At 37.8% G+C, this 16,546-nt stretch overlaps 1 protein-coding gene across 1 annotated transcript; it reads left to right on the plus strand.

The window, feature by feature from the left end:
* The first annotated feature begins 937 nt into the window (after positions 1-937).
* On the plus strand, positions 938-11,051 carry CCKAR (cholecystokinin A receptor). The gene is made up of 5 exons (XM_005300295.4): positions 938-1,351; positions 2,013-2,264; positions 4,450-4,711; positions 6,643-6,770; positions 7,427-11,051. Exons 1-5 carry the CDS (start codon positions 1,231-1,233, stop codon positions 7,951-7,953), a joined length of 1,290 nt encoding a protein of 429 aa, XP_005300352.1. The 5' UTR covers positions 938-1,230; the 3' UTR covers positions 7,954-11,051.
* Positions 11,052-16,546: the final 5,495 nt, after the last annotated feature.

Below are 16,546 nucleotides of genomic sequence, written 5' to 3' on the forward strand. Positions count from 1 at the left end.
TAGTAACTCAGATCCCACCCCATCTAATATCCCATCACAGACCACGGGGCATATTTACTGCTAATAGTCAAAGATCAATTAATTGCCAAAATTAGGCTATCCCATTACACCATCCCCTTTTTAAAACCTTATTTACTTTACATACAACAATAGTTTAGTTATATATTATAGACTTATAGAAAGAGACCTTCTAAAAATGTTAAAATGTATTACTGGCACGCAAAACCTTAAATTAGAGTGAGTAAATGAAGACTTGGCACACCAATTCTGAAAGGTTGCCGACCCCTGTTGTAGTCTAATTACAGATAATGCAAGTGCAATGGAAATTTATAAAGCTTTCGTATAAGCCCATACTCAGAGAAAATTCACAGGATCCTTCTTATATTAACAAACAATATTCATATTTCAGTTTTATACGGCCTGATCCATAGCCTATTGAAGTGATGGAAAGACTCCCAATGCTTTCAGTGGGATTTGGCTCAGGCCCTATAGTGCTTTCCATATGAGAATCCCAAAGTGCTTTCCAAAGGAATATAAGTATCATTATCCCCATTTTACAGGAACCTGAGTGATAAATTATTCCATTTGTTACTTAGCCGGTTTTCCAGTTGTACCTAGAGATGTTACTGCATTTTTTCCAAACGTAAAAGAAACTAAATTGTTTTTATATAATGAAATACAAATGTAGACATACAAAGCTCTAACTATGTTTCTTCTTTTCTGCATCCTTTTGTTCAAGTATTTTCTATTATCTTGTTAAATATTGTTAGCTGGAAGAGTGATTTGTTAAATCATTTATTGCTCATGATTTATTATCTGTGGCAATAACAGATTCACACAGAGAGGTATTGTAGATGTGTGAGCTGAAACAATCTTGCAAGGGGTTAATTTTATAATCGCTATCTAGTATGTTTATAATCCCAACACTAACCCAATAATAGAAGGGGGGCGGATCTAGAAGGTACAGGAGAAGACGTGTGTGTTCATGCTTTTCTCTCATGCATCTAAACTGCTTTATATTCTACTGGAATAAATCTTTTTCATTCTGAACAGAATTCCTTGTACTGGATATTCCTTATGGCTAGCTGAAAAAAGACTTACTTGGAAAACCTTTGTCAAATCTTTTCACTGCAGACTTCATTCAGGAATATTTTTGCTCATAGAAAGAATGGGCAGATAGTTGCAAATCCGCCTTTCACCACATATAAGCTAACCTGTAGAGACTGAAGAATGGAAATAGTTGATGACATCCTACTTGAGAATGGAACCAATATTTCTGCTTTCCTGTGTGATATTGTCATGGAAAATGATACGTTTTTCTGTGTGGATGACTCACCTCATCTTGCTAAAGGTATGTGGAGGAAAATAGATTTTTCAGACATCACCAGTTCCAGCTGAAGGCAAACTCATGGATATTTCAAGAAAAACAGGTACACAAAGGTTTGTAGGTGAGGCAGTGTGAAAATAACCATTTGTTGCTAAATTAGGATAAGAAACAGACCAGCAAGAACTTTATATGTCCTGTTTTTCCAGATTATAAATACATCTAGAAAGTAATACTCAGTTAGAATAGAATGTAAACAGTACTGATAATTGTTTAATGAAACATAATTTTATATTGCTCTTGAATAATTCTATAACAATGAAGTTATCTGATCTAATGCAGTATGTGGAAGCAACTACCATGAAATTATAACACTGTATGTAGCCGCTAAAGAAAATTTGCTCATGTATTAAAATAATATAGATTGTCATAATGTTTCTTACTGTCTCAAAGAACAGTTCAGGTAGGTCAGAATCAGGCCCAGGATTTCTAACTTCCACCAGTTTTACATTGGTGTAATGACATGACTTCAGTAGATTTGCATAAGTGAGATAAAAATCAAATCTACTGCCTTGAATGATGAGAAGTCTTCACCTTTTGGTTAATGGATGAAACCCCTGTGATAAAAATTAATTAGTTTTATAATTTTCACATTTCATAACTGATTCTTCATTGTGGCAATTTTCAGATTTACATCAAACAGTTCGAATTCTGCTATATTCGTTGATATTTTTGCTCAGTGTCGTGGGGAACATGCTGGTAATTACAGTGTTGATAAGAAACAAAAGGATGAGGACCGTCACTAATATATTTTTGCTGTCGCTGGCTGTCAGTGACCTAATGCTTTGCCTTTTCTGCATGCCTTTCACCCTCATTCCCAACCTGCTGAAGGATTTTATATTTGGTAGTGCTGTTTGTAAAACTGCCACCTACTTCATGGGTAAGTCTCTGAATTTTGTACCTACTCTAAAGTAAATAACCCATTAAATTTGTGAGATACTAAACAAGGGCCAGATCCTTTAAAGTGCCAAGCACTCTCAAAACCTGCTAAGCAGGACTGACTGGGCATTAACACCTTATTGGAAAGATCAGCACTAAGGAACAAAAGTAGCCCAGGCAGTCACATGAAGATGGGAAAAAGCATATTTTATAAAACCCTTTTTCTTTAATTAAAATTTGACTTAAATTGCTATAAGAAGACAGGGTGCTGGAACAATTTTTATAGTGGTGGTGCTGAGAGCCATTGAACCAAACTGTAAACCCTGTATATAATGGAATCCACTTCAAGCCAGGGGGTGAGGCAGCAAACACCAGTACCCCTACTTCCAGCACCTGTGTAAAAAGCGATTAGTAAAAGTGTCATCCCCTGTAATCAGCAAACATTCTCCCTGTGTGCTGTATGCAGAGCCATAGCTGATCACCTTGATAACAAAAGTTAATTCTCTTGTTAGAGCTGACGAGAGAGCTCTGCACAGCTCTGGGGGCATAATCCTGCAAGATGCTGAGCTCTGTAGTTTCGTCTAACATAGCACTGAAGCATACACTTAAATTAAGCACATCCTTAAGTGTTCTGCTAGATTAGGCTCAGCACTTTGCAGGGTGAAGCCCTGGAGAGAAGTTGGATTCTATTCCTTCTTGCATATCATCAACAGAATCATTATTGTTCTAATTACAGAGCAAATACAATAAGATTGTACAAGGGTAACCATTACCAAGGGCCGAATTTGGCCCACAGAATTTCTACTACTGGTGACAAATGAGAAGGAAAAAAACCCCAACATTCTGATTTTGCAAATCCAGGTGGAATTTGCAGGGCTGTCAGTTAGAACAAATATCCTTTTATTTGTTAACTGATCAAATATAACCCGGAGTCACTGAGAGGCAATAAATATGAAGCCTAATGATACTATTTTTAGGGAGTCATATTTTAAAGACCACCACCACATTCAATATGCTTTGGCTTCAGCTGCCTCCCATTATAGAAGTGGGATCCATGAAAGGGCCTGGTTTATAAATTATCTGGATAAGTGATACTGTCCCAACTTTTTAGATTTAATGTTTAAAAATGTAAAAAGAAAAGAGGGAATTCTGAAAAGTTTATGTTATCTCAAAATGAGACTTAGCAATTAATTACAAGAACCTCTGTTTAACGTGTGCCCTTGAAAACTATGATGTAATGTGAAAATACATTTTGAAAGTGTGGGAATGGGAAGTCAACATCTTTCCTTAGATATAATCAATAAAACTAAAGGTCATAGTTAAACATGTAATGAATTACTGACATAAACGTCATGAAAATTACTGAAGCGTATTTTTTATATTTCAATTTAAGTGTTACCAATTACATACACATACACACATATATATATTCAAAGGGAATATATTCTAATATCAAGTTTTACAATTACAAAGTTAATTTTATTTTAAGACTCAAGGTGAATTGTCCCATAAGTCATACAGTAAACACATCAGAGGTGCACAGTGAAAAAAAAATAGCACATTGCACTGAAAGTTTGAAATATTATATATAGTGAGGAGGAGAAATTAATGAACATTTTATAGAAAATGGGTCTGATTCCTACTGCATTACTCCAGTTTTATGCCAGTGTGACTCCACTAAAATCTATGAAAATGTAACTATTTAGGTTTTTTTACTTCATTTTATCAAAACAGGAAGTTAGGTTGTCAATTAAACAAGATACTTGCTTTTTTTAATTAAAACTAAAATCATACCTGATTCACTGCTTTGTTACTCCAGATGCACACCAGTGTAACCTCACTGTTTCCAAAGTGCCTGGTTATGTTTCCGTAAAGTTATATTAGTGTAAAAACTGGAGTAATACAGAGATGAATCAGTACTTTGATTGGTAACAGCTTCCTGCTTTGATGGAACTAAGTCAAAAGATGTCAATTATTTTTTCATACACATCAGTAGTTACACAAGCATAAATCTGGAGCATCACAAAGGTGAATCAGGTCCACCTCTGTTAACTTAATGAGTTGTGAAAATATGAGTAATGCTATATTTTCATTGTTTCGCATATGTCCATGGAAACTTAGCAAGTTTATCTACAAAGAGCCAGCCTTTTAAAACAAGAACCCGTTGCTTTGTTTTATATATTTAGGTGTCTCAGTAAGTGTATCTACGTTCAACCTGGTTGCCATATCTTTGGAGAGATACAGTGCTATTTGCAAACCCTTGCAGTCCAGGGTATGGCAGACAAAATCTCATGCCTTGAAGGTGATTGCTGCTACTTGGTGTCTCTCCTTTACCATCATGTCACCATACCCAATTTACAGCAAACTGGTGCCTTTTACAAAATATAACAACAGCACAGCTAACATGTGTCGCCTCCTTTGGCCAAGCGATGTCATTCAGCAGTCCTGGTAAGATATAATTGACTGTTAAATAACATATAATTATCTGGCAGAAAATAGGATTACATGGTAGCATTAAGCCTGTTGAAAATCAATTATTAACCATTAGTGACTGTTTATAATTCTTTTATGCTTGTTTAAAAAGTCACAAGAATTTCTATTTTTAATTGCTGCTATTTTTTGTTTTTAAATACATTTATTACTTTTGCTTCACATCTGGGGGATATATGTAAAGGGGCAATGATTTTCAAACTGTAGTCTATGAAGCTGCCACTGTCACTGAAATGAAGGCTTCTCTCAGACTTCCAGCAGTGATGCTTCATGTTAGTATAGCTCCGTCTGTTTTATTTTTTGTATTTCCTGAGGATTTGTTTATTTTTAACAATTAATCTTTTTAAAAGCCACACGTATCTCTGTGCCCCTTCCAGGACTGATTCACTTCTTTGTCTGCATTTCTTTGATGCAGTTTCAATTGTGAACAAATATGATGACATGAAAATTGGAGAAGTAGCAAATGTACCTGAGAACAGAACCAACCTAGTGACTAGAGAGATTAGTGCAAAGGGGGCAGCAGGCTATTAGGGTACAGTCAGTGTTAAATGTCCACACCCTAGGAATAAACGGCACAGAAATAACATAGGGACATAATCAAGGAGCTGCACTGTTGCATTAAACAAGCTCATTTTTACTCTTTAATACTTTCCTAATATTTATTTTTCCTGTAATCAAGCACTTTAGTTGGTGCAGGGAAGATAAAGGATTTTTCCTACTGTCTTTAATGGGAGGCAGAATAGGTCTATAGTTTGCACCACCTAAATATGGTTCATGCATATAAATATCTATTTGATATTAACATTTTCAGTAGTTTAAGGTATAATGCCATAATGAGGATGTATGAAGAGAAAAGTTAAAAGGCCAAATTCTGCTCTCAGTTATACCAATGTAAATCCAGAGCAATGCCAGTGAATTTGCAGCAATGTTCCTGCAAGGAGCAAATGGTTAGGCTCAAAATATATGATTGATTTGTTAATAAAATACCTTAAAGCAAAATAATTTACCTGGGTGTAGGTACCATTAGAGAAACTGCTTATGTTTTGTTATGTAGTATATTTACCCATATGCAATGTGTAATCAAATACTAAAGGATTTGCTTTAAAGTGGAATCTCTCCTATGGAAGGGATTCAGCAGAAAAATAAGAGACCAAACTGTAACATCTTTCCTTCAGAATCTGTATGGGGCTAGAGGGGAATGAAATGCATCTCCCTCCCAGTGCGTGCCTCTGGGGGGGCACACTCCTCGGGGGGGGGGGGAGGGGAGGAGAAGGGGAAGGAGCACAGTCCCACTCCATGGATGTAATAATCCAGGTTGATGAAGGAGAGGAAAGGGGAAACAGTTGTACCAGGATCCCAAGATCAGCACTCCCTCCTCCCCCAAGTCTGTAACATCTGTAATGAAGTGAAATGGGAAAGGCTGGAGACCCAGCAAACATGATGAACCGGGGCCCAAAATTTCTTTTGAAAGTTAATGGCTAATATCAGCATCTCACTTAAGCACAGGTAGCTGCTCATTTGAATTCCCACTGGACAAGCTTTTATATCATAAAAACCATCACCACCACCATAGACATGATTCTGGTCTCGGTAGAGGACAGGTATTGAATGGGCACAGAGACTGAAGCATCTTTTTAGCCCTAAGTGCCTCTGGGGGTGAGACACATTGGATGGACAGCGTGGAAAAGCCAGCTCTGCTATTGTTTGCACTGTACTATTTCTGTGGAGGGAAAAAAAAGGGATTCTAGCTTCCAGCACTGTCAATAGAGTACCTCTCATCAGCCCTAAAAACATTTCACCCAGATCTTTAGAAAACAAACAAAAATATACAGTTGCTTCTCTGTATTTCTGCTGTTCCCTAATCTCAGTCTCTTTTGTGGCTTCCTCAGGTACGTTTTCCTGTTGCTCATACTCTTTCTTATACCTGGTATTGTAATGATGATTGCATATGGCTTAATCTCTTTGGAACTATACAGAGGAATAAAGTTTGATGTCAGCCAGAGAAAATCTTCACGAGGTAACAGCATGTTTGTATTTGTTTTTGTTTTAAGTTCATCTTTGAAGATGTGAATAGTAGAGCGGAGTCAATAATTTATTCTATAAATGCCATCTCTTTTTTGTTTACAAAACATCTATGAACAGATTGCAAAACTACTGCATGTATTTGTTAATCAAAATTATTGGAAAATTTCTTAAGTGAATAATCTATCATCTGCAGATTATTTGCAAAGAGTTCAGACAGGATATTTGTAATTCCCAATGTTTTAGTTAAATACACCAAATGGATATTGTTTCTCATCACAGATTAGATTATTTTTGCTATTAAGCAATATGACAGGAATTGTAAATTTAATCTAAAAATACAATTCAAAAATTACTTCAAGCAGAAATTTGAGCATTCAATCTTAATGTTCCTTTTTTTTGCCAATTTTCACAGTACTACAGACATTTAGATGTTCATAGAAAGGGAACACCAGATGGTCACAAAAATGACTGAATCAAAATTCACTTTAGAATTGGAATGACAGTTTTTACCACTCGTTGCTCATCATCCATGAAGGATTTTGTTTACTTCAAAATTTAGACTCCACTAATCTGTTTATATTTTGAATCACTATTCAGAAATGTTTTGTGTTACATATTTATGTGAGTGCTGCTGATTTGTACATACAGACAGGAAAGCCAGCACCAGTAGCAACAAATATGAGAATGGAGATGGTTGCTACCTGCAGAAAACCAAAAAGAAGAGAAAAATGCCACTGCAACAGCTTTCTGCCACCAGCAGCACCAAAATAGACAGGGTCAGAAGCAACAGCTCAACTGCCAACTTGATGGCCAAGAAGCTTGTCATCCGCATGCTGATGGTGATTGTGATTTTGTTTTTCCTTTGCTGGACTCCCATCTTCAGTGTAAATGCCTGGCGTGCATTTGACACCACATCAGCAGACCAACTTCTCTCAGGAGCTCCTATCTCCTTTATTCATTTGCTCTCCTACACTTCATCCTGTGTGAACCCCATCATCTACTGCTTCATGAACAAGCGTTTCCGGATGGGCTTTCTGGCCACTTTCACCTGCTGTCCCAAACAAAAGCCTCCAGTAATAAGAGGAGATATTGGAGATGAGGAGGAGGGGAAGACCACAGGGGCATCTCTCTCCAGGTACTCTTACATGCACATGAATGCGTCTGCTCCCCCATGAACTGCTACAGAAAAGGAGAGGCTACACATGGCCAAGATAAATTCAAACCCTTATCTTCTTGTCTGGTCTTGGAAAGATGACTAAGGTTTGATTTGTAACATGACTTAGTTCTGAAGAGATGAAAACACCACAGTTAAGCAATTAGCTGGTAGGAAATGCCAAGGGAATTGTATGGGTCATGGACACTGCTAGGGTCTGTGCTTTGTGTCACCTCCATTTCTAAAAAGAGACTGGAGTTATTAGGCTCTGTGGAGATGAGGGACTTTGAAACCAGCCCTCCAGCATGGTGCATTTGTACTAAAGCCTCCTGTAAACATATTCTATAACTTGAGGGTGTCCTTTCCACCGGCAGTTTGGCTCACCCTTTTCATGCAAAATTGCAGTTTTTAGAGATAGCTCAGAGTATCTCTTGACAATTCCAAGACACTAATAGATTGGGGTTCCTTATCAGTCCTGATTACAAATTTCTATTTTTATATTTTATGGTTAAATACCAATTCCATGAAATCAAAATATATTGGCTATTTGCATAGAACTCTTGGTCGTCCTTATTTTAGCTGAGCTATCACCCTTTGAAATTCTTGGTTTAATGGTCAATTAAAAAAAGATATTGCTGGAGAAAAGAAAGGGCTATTGATCCAAAGCAATGGGTCCAGGACACTTTTAAAGTAGATTTATTTCAATTTTTTTTGGTGAAAGTTAACAAGAGAAATAAAAACTAGTAATTTTACAGGCAGATGAAATACACTTGTCCAGACAGCAGCCTGTGACAGCTTTTGAAGTGTTATAAGTATTCTGAGAATTTAACATATTTTAGCTTTAAACAGCAAGCGGAATGTCTAAAGGCATGACTTTCTAAAGTGACTTTCTTCCGTGCACATGCATATACTGGTGCGCACACTTTTCAGCACCCGTGCATGCAAGTGACAGAGTCTAACACCAGCCCAGTTGAGTGTGTAGAAATGCTATTACCAGCACACACAGGTGCTAGTGATGGAAAAGTGCACACAGAGGTGTTAGCACACACAACTTTGCATATATGAGAAGGATACTGGGGTGAAGTCCTTTTGAAAAATCAGGCCTGAGATATTAAACGTAAATTATTGCAATAACAACTTTTACAGCATATCCACAATCACATTGTGGTATTGCCCACACATGAAAGTAGAAATGGTTAAATGGAGAAAAGAAGTAAACAACAATAAAAAGCAAGGACTGAAGAATTGGGCATGATGTCAGAAATGTCTATGGATTTATGTGGAGACTATGGAAGGATTTCTCTCTCCTGATAGACATATATGTGTATACATATGGCATAGACTAGAAAGAGTCACGAATTGTGTACTTCATCTGTGTTTTGTTATGTAAGGAATCCAATCTCCTCTTAATTGTTCAGTGTTTGGGTGAGCTTGGGTGTTCAGACAATACACATAGTTCTCCAGACAGGACAGTCAATCTTACATAATTTATACTGCATTTTATTTTGTTTTGTGAATGCTTCTTGTTGAAGATTCTTCTACCTTCTAGTTTAGAAAATGTAATTTTTAAAAATTGGTATTAGATAGAAATTAGACTTTGGTAGTAAATGGAAAGTAGATGTGGATGTTAAAGGCAAGCACTGTCAAGGTTTTTAATCTTAAAATTTGACCTCTTCCAGATAGATTTTAAATTGAAGTAGCACTCTTCCCGCACTTGTGCTAACATTCTTGACATTGATCTGACCCTCTGTCCTTATCAGGCATAACTCCTATTGAATTAATTATGAAAGTTTTATCTAAGTAAGGGTGGAGGATAGACCCCAGCCTGGTGTGCAGGGCACTGTATAATTTATAGCTATACAGCAAGTTGAAATTGTTAAACAAAACCAGCTATGTTAATTTTAGCTTCAGTCCAGACTCCACTGGGTAGAGAAACAATTTCTTTTTAAATTGAAAAGCACAGTGAGTAGGGAAAAAATTAATAATTTCAAGTTGGAAATATATTTCATTCCATAGACATAGCAAAAAATCAAATAATTTTCTATTTAAAAATATACTTGACAGTGTCTTTTTAGCATCTCATAAAGTAAATATAATTCTGTACCTTTCAGATGTTTAAATCCATTATAAAGTGTAGTTTATAGATGGTTATTTATGTAAAGAAATCACATTTTTATAACAGATGTGAATATTGCTGACTATATTCAGTTTAGAGACAAGATGTAGTTTGGAATTCTATGTCCAATGTAGGAAAATATTCCTATTATAATGTAAATTTTCTGGTACAATCAGAATATGTTGACTTGCATGCACACCATCCCACCACACTGATTTACTTGGCATAATGCTTGTTTTTTTGCAGGGGTGATAGTTTTAGGTCTACAGATGAAAAGTGTGATGTAACAAAGGCTTATTTTGATCATTGGGCCCATGTGGCTTGCAGTACTAGTGGCCAGAACATGAACTAGGGAGCCTCTGATTGTTGTGATTGCACATCAGTTGAGGGAGGAGATGAGGTAGGAAAGAGGTAGTGGGAGGAGGGGACAAAAAGAAAGAATCAGGAGAAATATACCAAGGCATAACGCATAGCAGTGGTGGGGTGGCTGCAGTCGAGGAATAAGGAGAATCAGAGAATGGGAGTGAAACTTACCTATTTCCGTCGGGAGGGTAAATGCTAGAGCTAGGGGAAAAAATTTCAGCAAACTGTTTATTCACTGAAAAATGTATTTTTGGTCACAAAACTATTCACAAACTCAGGCTGAATTCAGCAAATAATTTAGGCTGAATAAAAAAATGACAACAGTTTTAAAAAAATCATTTCAACATTTTTGAAACAAAGAGTTTTGACTTTTTGTTTTTGTGACATTCTGTTTGAAAATTTAGATAGATTTATTGCAAAACATTTAAAAAGGGTAAACACATATGACAAACATAACAAAAGGGGAAAAAACGAAGGAAAAATCATATTGGGTTGAAATGTTTTTTTCAACCCAAAACAATTTTTTGTTTCAGAGAGAAAAAGTGAAAAATTTCACTTTCAGATCAACCCTAACCAATTTTTTTTTCTGATTTTTGTGGTTCTGCCATGGAATAATAATAAAAAAATCATATATTCTCTCAGCACTAGTATGTGCATGTATTTGCTTTTAAAAAAGAGGAGCTTATCTTTCCATGAAGTGATACAGTTACATGAGTGCCTGTGCCTGAATCTGACAAGCCTTAAATCAAGCTATATCTAGGGATACACTTATATATCTATCACCTGCCCACTGTGTTGCCCTCTCCTTCCCAATCTCCTGGCTGATAAAGCCTCAGGGATTTCCCCCACTCCTTGGCATTTTTTGCTATTACACCACACATGCCATCTGGCATGATCTTGTGTGTCCCAAAGGCAAACCAAAAATCACTGAAGGATAAAAGATATCCTTGGCATCATGATATGGCAGGATCCCTCACCACAGCCAATGAAATCCTTCTCCAACACCTTCCATTCAGTCGCTGTTGATATCAGTGGAAATGTGATTTGTTAGAGAGTAAATATGGGCTGAATAAAATGATATTTTAAAAAAGGAACAAATTGAGTCTTATTATTTTGACATATTTTTGGCTAGTTGCAGGGGAACCACCTCCTAAAAATCTACTCCTACAGTTAGTAGCAAAGACACCTGTAGATAAAGCTCTTTCCAGATGCAGCCAAAAATGTACAGAATAATGAAGACATAAACTTTACATTTTAGATTTAGTGTAAGTTTCCTTGTGCTCTTTTAATTTTTCTTTTTCCCTTTGTTTCTCTCCTCTGTCTCCCACTTGCTTCCTTGTGTTTTCTCTCTCATTTATTTTTCTTATTCCCTGTTACTTTCTGTCCCTTTTCCACACCTCTCATAACTTCTTCTCATCTGAGGAACCTCATTTTTTTCTCTAGACCAGTGATACTCAGACAGAGGCTCGAGATCCACAAGTGAGTCTTTAATATGTCTCCTGCGGCTCTTTGGGATTAAACTGTGGAATTTAATTATTAACCCATCTATGTTAGTAACCAATCAGGATGCTTTTACTATGTTATTAACCAATTGTAGTTGATAAAATAATACTTGGTCCATCTTTTTGCTGTTAGAATAATATACTAATATATATACATACATACACACACACACTAAATATTTCCCATCATACTGTTTAAATATGAATATGTACTATAGTACTATAGTAAATGAAACAATGAATTCACACTATTGTGGCTTTTTTGGGTAATGTTGATCACTAACTTGGCTCCTAAACCACTGAGATCGGAGTATCACTGCTCTAGACCCCAATGTTCCCCTTCCCTGGATTTGAGAGGGCTCCTATTCCTCTTTCCCACTGACTGCCAGGGTCTATCATCTCCCTTCCACTCTCACTGCCCTCCTTTCCCTCCCTCCCTTCTGCCAGCTCTGTTTTCCCTTCACCTATCGCTCTCTCGTCCTTCCTCTCCCCCTCTTAAGTCTGTCTTCTCTTCTGCTCCAACACTACCCTGATCTACATTATCCTCACCTAATTCCACTACCTATGCAGAACCTTCTTATAATTGCACCTTCCACAATCACTTCTCATAATCCCACATGCATGAGCTCTCACATTATTTCCTCTTATAATCAATTCCCTGAGCGCACACCCCCAAATCCTCTCTCATAATAATTCCCCCATATACACAAAACCCCGCACAAAATCTTCTCATAATCCCCCTTCACACACATACCCCACAGCTTTATGTCTAGACTATTACAATGGGTTTTATTTGGAGCTATCTTTAAAGAGATTCCTAAGCTTTAGCTAATGCAGAATCTCTTCCTAAGTGGGGTAGGTGGCTATGTTTATTTCACCATTTAGTCAGGGCAGAGCAAACAATACCATATATTTTTGAGTGCAGTTCAATGTATTGACTATCCTAAAATCTGTAAAGACCTGAATGGTTTAGCCCCCTGTTATGTGAGTGATCCTGTCACAGGGGTCAAGAGCTGCTGGACTGCACTCACTGATGGTGCCCGTAACATTATTGTCCAAGAAAGCCAGCAGGATATTTTCAGCCAATGGCCCTCACAAGGTTGAACTTAATACCTCCAATAGCTTCTCAAAGCCAGGTTTGGTGGTTAGCACACAGTGCCATCATATGACAGATGATTACTTCAATGAGACTATGCTGTGGTGGTTCACACTGTTAAAAAGCCAAGATCCTGCAGCAATGGGCACTGCAGAAAAGTAAATAAATATAACATTTACAAACACAGTCTAACCTCCCACTCTTCCCCCTTACACACACACACCTCTCATAATGTTTGCTACAAACAAGAGAGTCTTTGCTCTTCATTTTTTGCTAGAATTTTTGGGATTAGGGAGAAAACTGAAAGCCTCATTCATAGTTTTTAAAGGGACAAGAAAGAATCATGCATGACCTCCTGCATAATGCAGCACACAGCATTTTACTCAGTGATTTTTTGCATCGAGGCTAATAACTTGCATTTGAACTAGAGAATAACTATCTTTTAGATCTCTCCTTGTAAGGTGTATTTTCCAGACAATTAAACAGTCTTGTAGCTCTTCTCTGAATCCTCCCCAATTTGTTTCATATTTTAAAGGGTGGACACCAGAAGTTCCCCCACACGATGAAGTTGGGTGGTCCAGTCTGTTTCCATTGCCAGGGTGGAGACAAACTGTTTTCAAAAGGGCTGAGAGAGATAAAAAGATGATTCTATGCCAACTGTTTCATGAGGTATTCATTTCCCATAAGTCAGTCTTTCCCATCCAAACTAAGATTTACCAGAGTTCATCATCTGTTTAATATTTAAGAGCTCTATTTATTTTCTCTCTATTCCATAGAATTTCAATAAATATTTACTTTGATTTAATCTCAACCCAACTGGGTTTTGACTAATCCTGGAGATATAAATTTCTGATGCTCTTGAAGAAAACAGAACTCTGTCCTTGAGGGAGGCGGAGAAAGGTGAAGGCGATTGCCTGTGTGCAGGATTACTTACAAAGCAAAGGCTGCACTCTACTCTTGAATACAGTATGGTATAGTATGATAGACACCATGGAAAGCACTGAAATACATTAACTGTGCAATGCATCTTGGGATACCATTTAAAACATGACTCTAGCCACCCTACTCACACTTCACTTTACTGCAAACATGCATCTAAGTTCAGCAGCCTTACATACCCTTCCCACTCACTTCCCTCCATGCAATATTTACATCGGTTGGACAGACTTGGTTCTTTATATTGTCTGCACAATCCCTGTGTGCCTTTTCCCTTAACAGTCCCCGCAAGTTGCTGTGTGTTTTGAATGTGTTAGAATTTTGCTGTGTAAATTGCTGGTAAACAGGATGCCTCACTAAAATGATGCTTGTTTTGTTCCATGTTGTTAGGGTGCGCAGGGCTCCAACTGGAAGAAAACAATTTAAGGGAAATATTCCTGAGTTGTAAAGCTGCTACCTTGTCTGGCTAATGGCAAAGGATCCCTGCTAGGACGACTTATTGTGGTCTCTGGAGATCAATTATTGCATGAACAATTTCCTTCGGTTTCAACTTCCGGCCGTGCCCAAAAGCTCTAATTTTGATCTAGTGAGGTATCAGCTGTCCATTCTGCACTGTGAGACAACAGCAAGACATACTCATTATAGCCAGCAGGTAGCAAACATCAGGGGGGAAATCATCTCCTGCTGAGTAAATACTGACTTTAATTGATTTCCTGCTCATTCAGCAGTTTTTAAAATAAAAAACAAACCCTGAACAGAAATGGAGAAATGTTATTTATGTGGGGTTTGATTTAAAACAATGCAGAAGTTCCAGTCTGGCTCCTGCAAACATGGTAGTAATATTGGTATTCAAATACAAGCATGCAAATCAATAAATGAGCAGAATTTAAAACTACAGGAGAGGATGGGGTGCTTTCTCTCATAGCAAAACACCCCAAAGATGACATCCCGGAGGTCCTTAGTATAAGACATGTTTTACAATTGATAAGAGGCCTGGTCAGTGACAGGAAGTGAAGGATATTTTATGTATTTGGCACTGCAGGGTAATTAGGGTAAGCAGAAGGCAATACCCAGGGTGGATTTTGGTCACCAGACCAGGCATATTACGTTTTTGTAACTGTAATTGGATCTTTAATGATCCCAAGTGCTCAGGTTCATATCTCACCGGAAGAGGGTCGCTTTGGCAGCACGGTGCCCTCTGGTATTATACTGGGGGATTAGATCAGAACAGGCTCAGAGCCAACACACTGGATAACCAGCGCTACGTCTGGCATCACCTACAGTTTTTGAAAGTTTCCCTTCAAAGGACTAACCCAGCCCAACCCTGTTTATCTAATGAGATCAGACAAAATCACAGTACAAGGCTCCTTTCTGAAGCTGTGCTGCCTCTTGCAGAAAAAGCACACTTTATTTCAAGATCAAGATGCGATCAAACTGCTGAAATTCACAAAAATAAGCCCTTCATAAGCAGAGTAGCAAGTAGGGGGAATATTTTCAACCATGAGACAGCTTTTCCTTTTGCAGAAAGAAAGTTCTGGCCAATTTTCTAGTTATGGTTTTATTGAGATGATACAAGTGAGAGATGGGCTCCAGGAAACATTTCTCAGTGCCCTGGTGTTTATTGAATACATAAAACTGTTTAAATAGTGTCAAGGGGCTTGAAACAAAACAACTCAATCCAGGAGAGAATGTCAACCTTAACTATGAATTGCCTGGCATTATTCGCCTTCCTTCCTTCAGTGTGATTAAAAAAAAAAAGACACTCAAAAGATTCAGAGACTTGGTTAAGATGCTGTCATCTGCTTCACTAGCAGCCAAATACATTTTGATTCCTCTGGCCCACTAATGCATTATTATTTTGTAAGGATTGACAGTGCCCTCAATGCTGTACGAGTCACCAATAAAGACAAGGAGCAAGAGAAAAATGGACACAGATAAGATGAGATGCACTGGGAAACCCAGAGGAAAATATTGACTTTGAGGTTTTTCTCCCTTCCTTATTATGAAAATTGGAAAGGGGATGGCAGAGGGATTACCATTTGTGAGCCTGGTGGAGAATGGGAGTCTTTAGGAGGGCTATGAAGGAGGAAAGCATGGCGCATGGTGCACTGGGATTAAAGGCAGTTCCCTAGGGGCAGCATGGAAGGCAGTGAGATATAGATGAGGGTACAATGTGCAGGGCCTTGAAGGTGAGCATGAGAAGTTTAAACTTTCTATAGCAATCAAGAAAGAATCAGGAGACTGACAGAAAGAGGAAAACTACAACATGGTCTGATCTTTGGCTAGAGAAGATTATTTCAGCTGCGTTGTGGGCAGCCTGGCTGGGATCAATGTAGGAATCAGGGAGGCCAGAGAGGAGAGATGGTCACACTAATAATGGCAGGAGATGAGCAGGGGCATTTTATTAACTAGCAGGAAGAAATGAAGTTCGTGTATTTAATACAGTGTTGAGGAAGAATTGATCCCAGCCTGGATACACTGGAAGATTGAGAAAGACAAGGCTCCACATTGAGAGCCTGACTAATGACAATGCTGTCTACAGCGATGATACAGCATTAGTGGTTATGTTTAATCAGATCTTCTTGGGTTCAAACCAATTATT

The sequence above is a fragment of the Chrysemys picta genome, chromosome 5 (assembly GCF_011386835.1).
Source record: "Chrysemys picta bellii isolate R12L10 chromosome 5, ASM1138683v2, whole genome shotgun sequence".
Lineage (NCBI taxonomy): Eukaryota > Metazoa > Chordata > Testudines > Emydidae > Chrysemys > Chrysemys picta.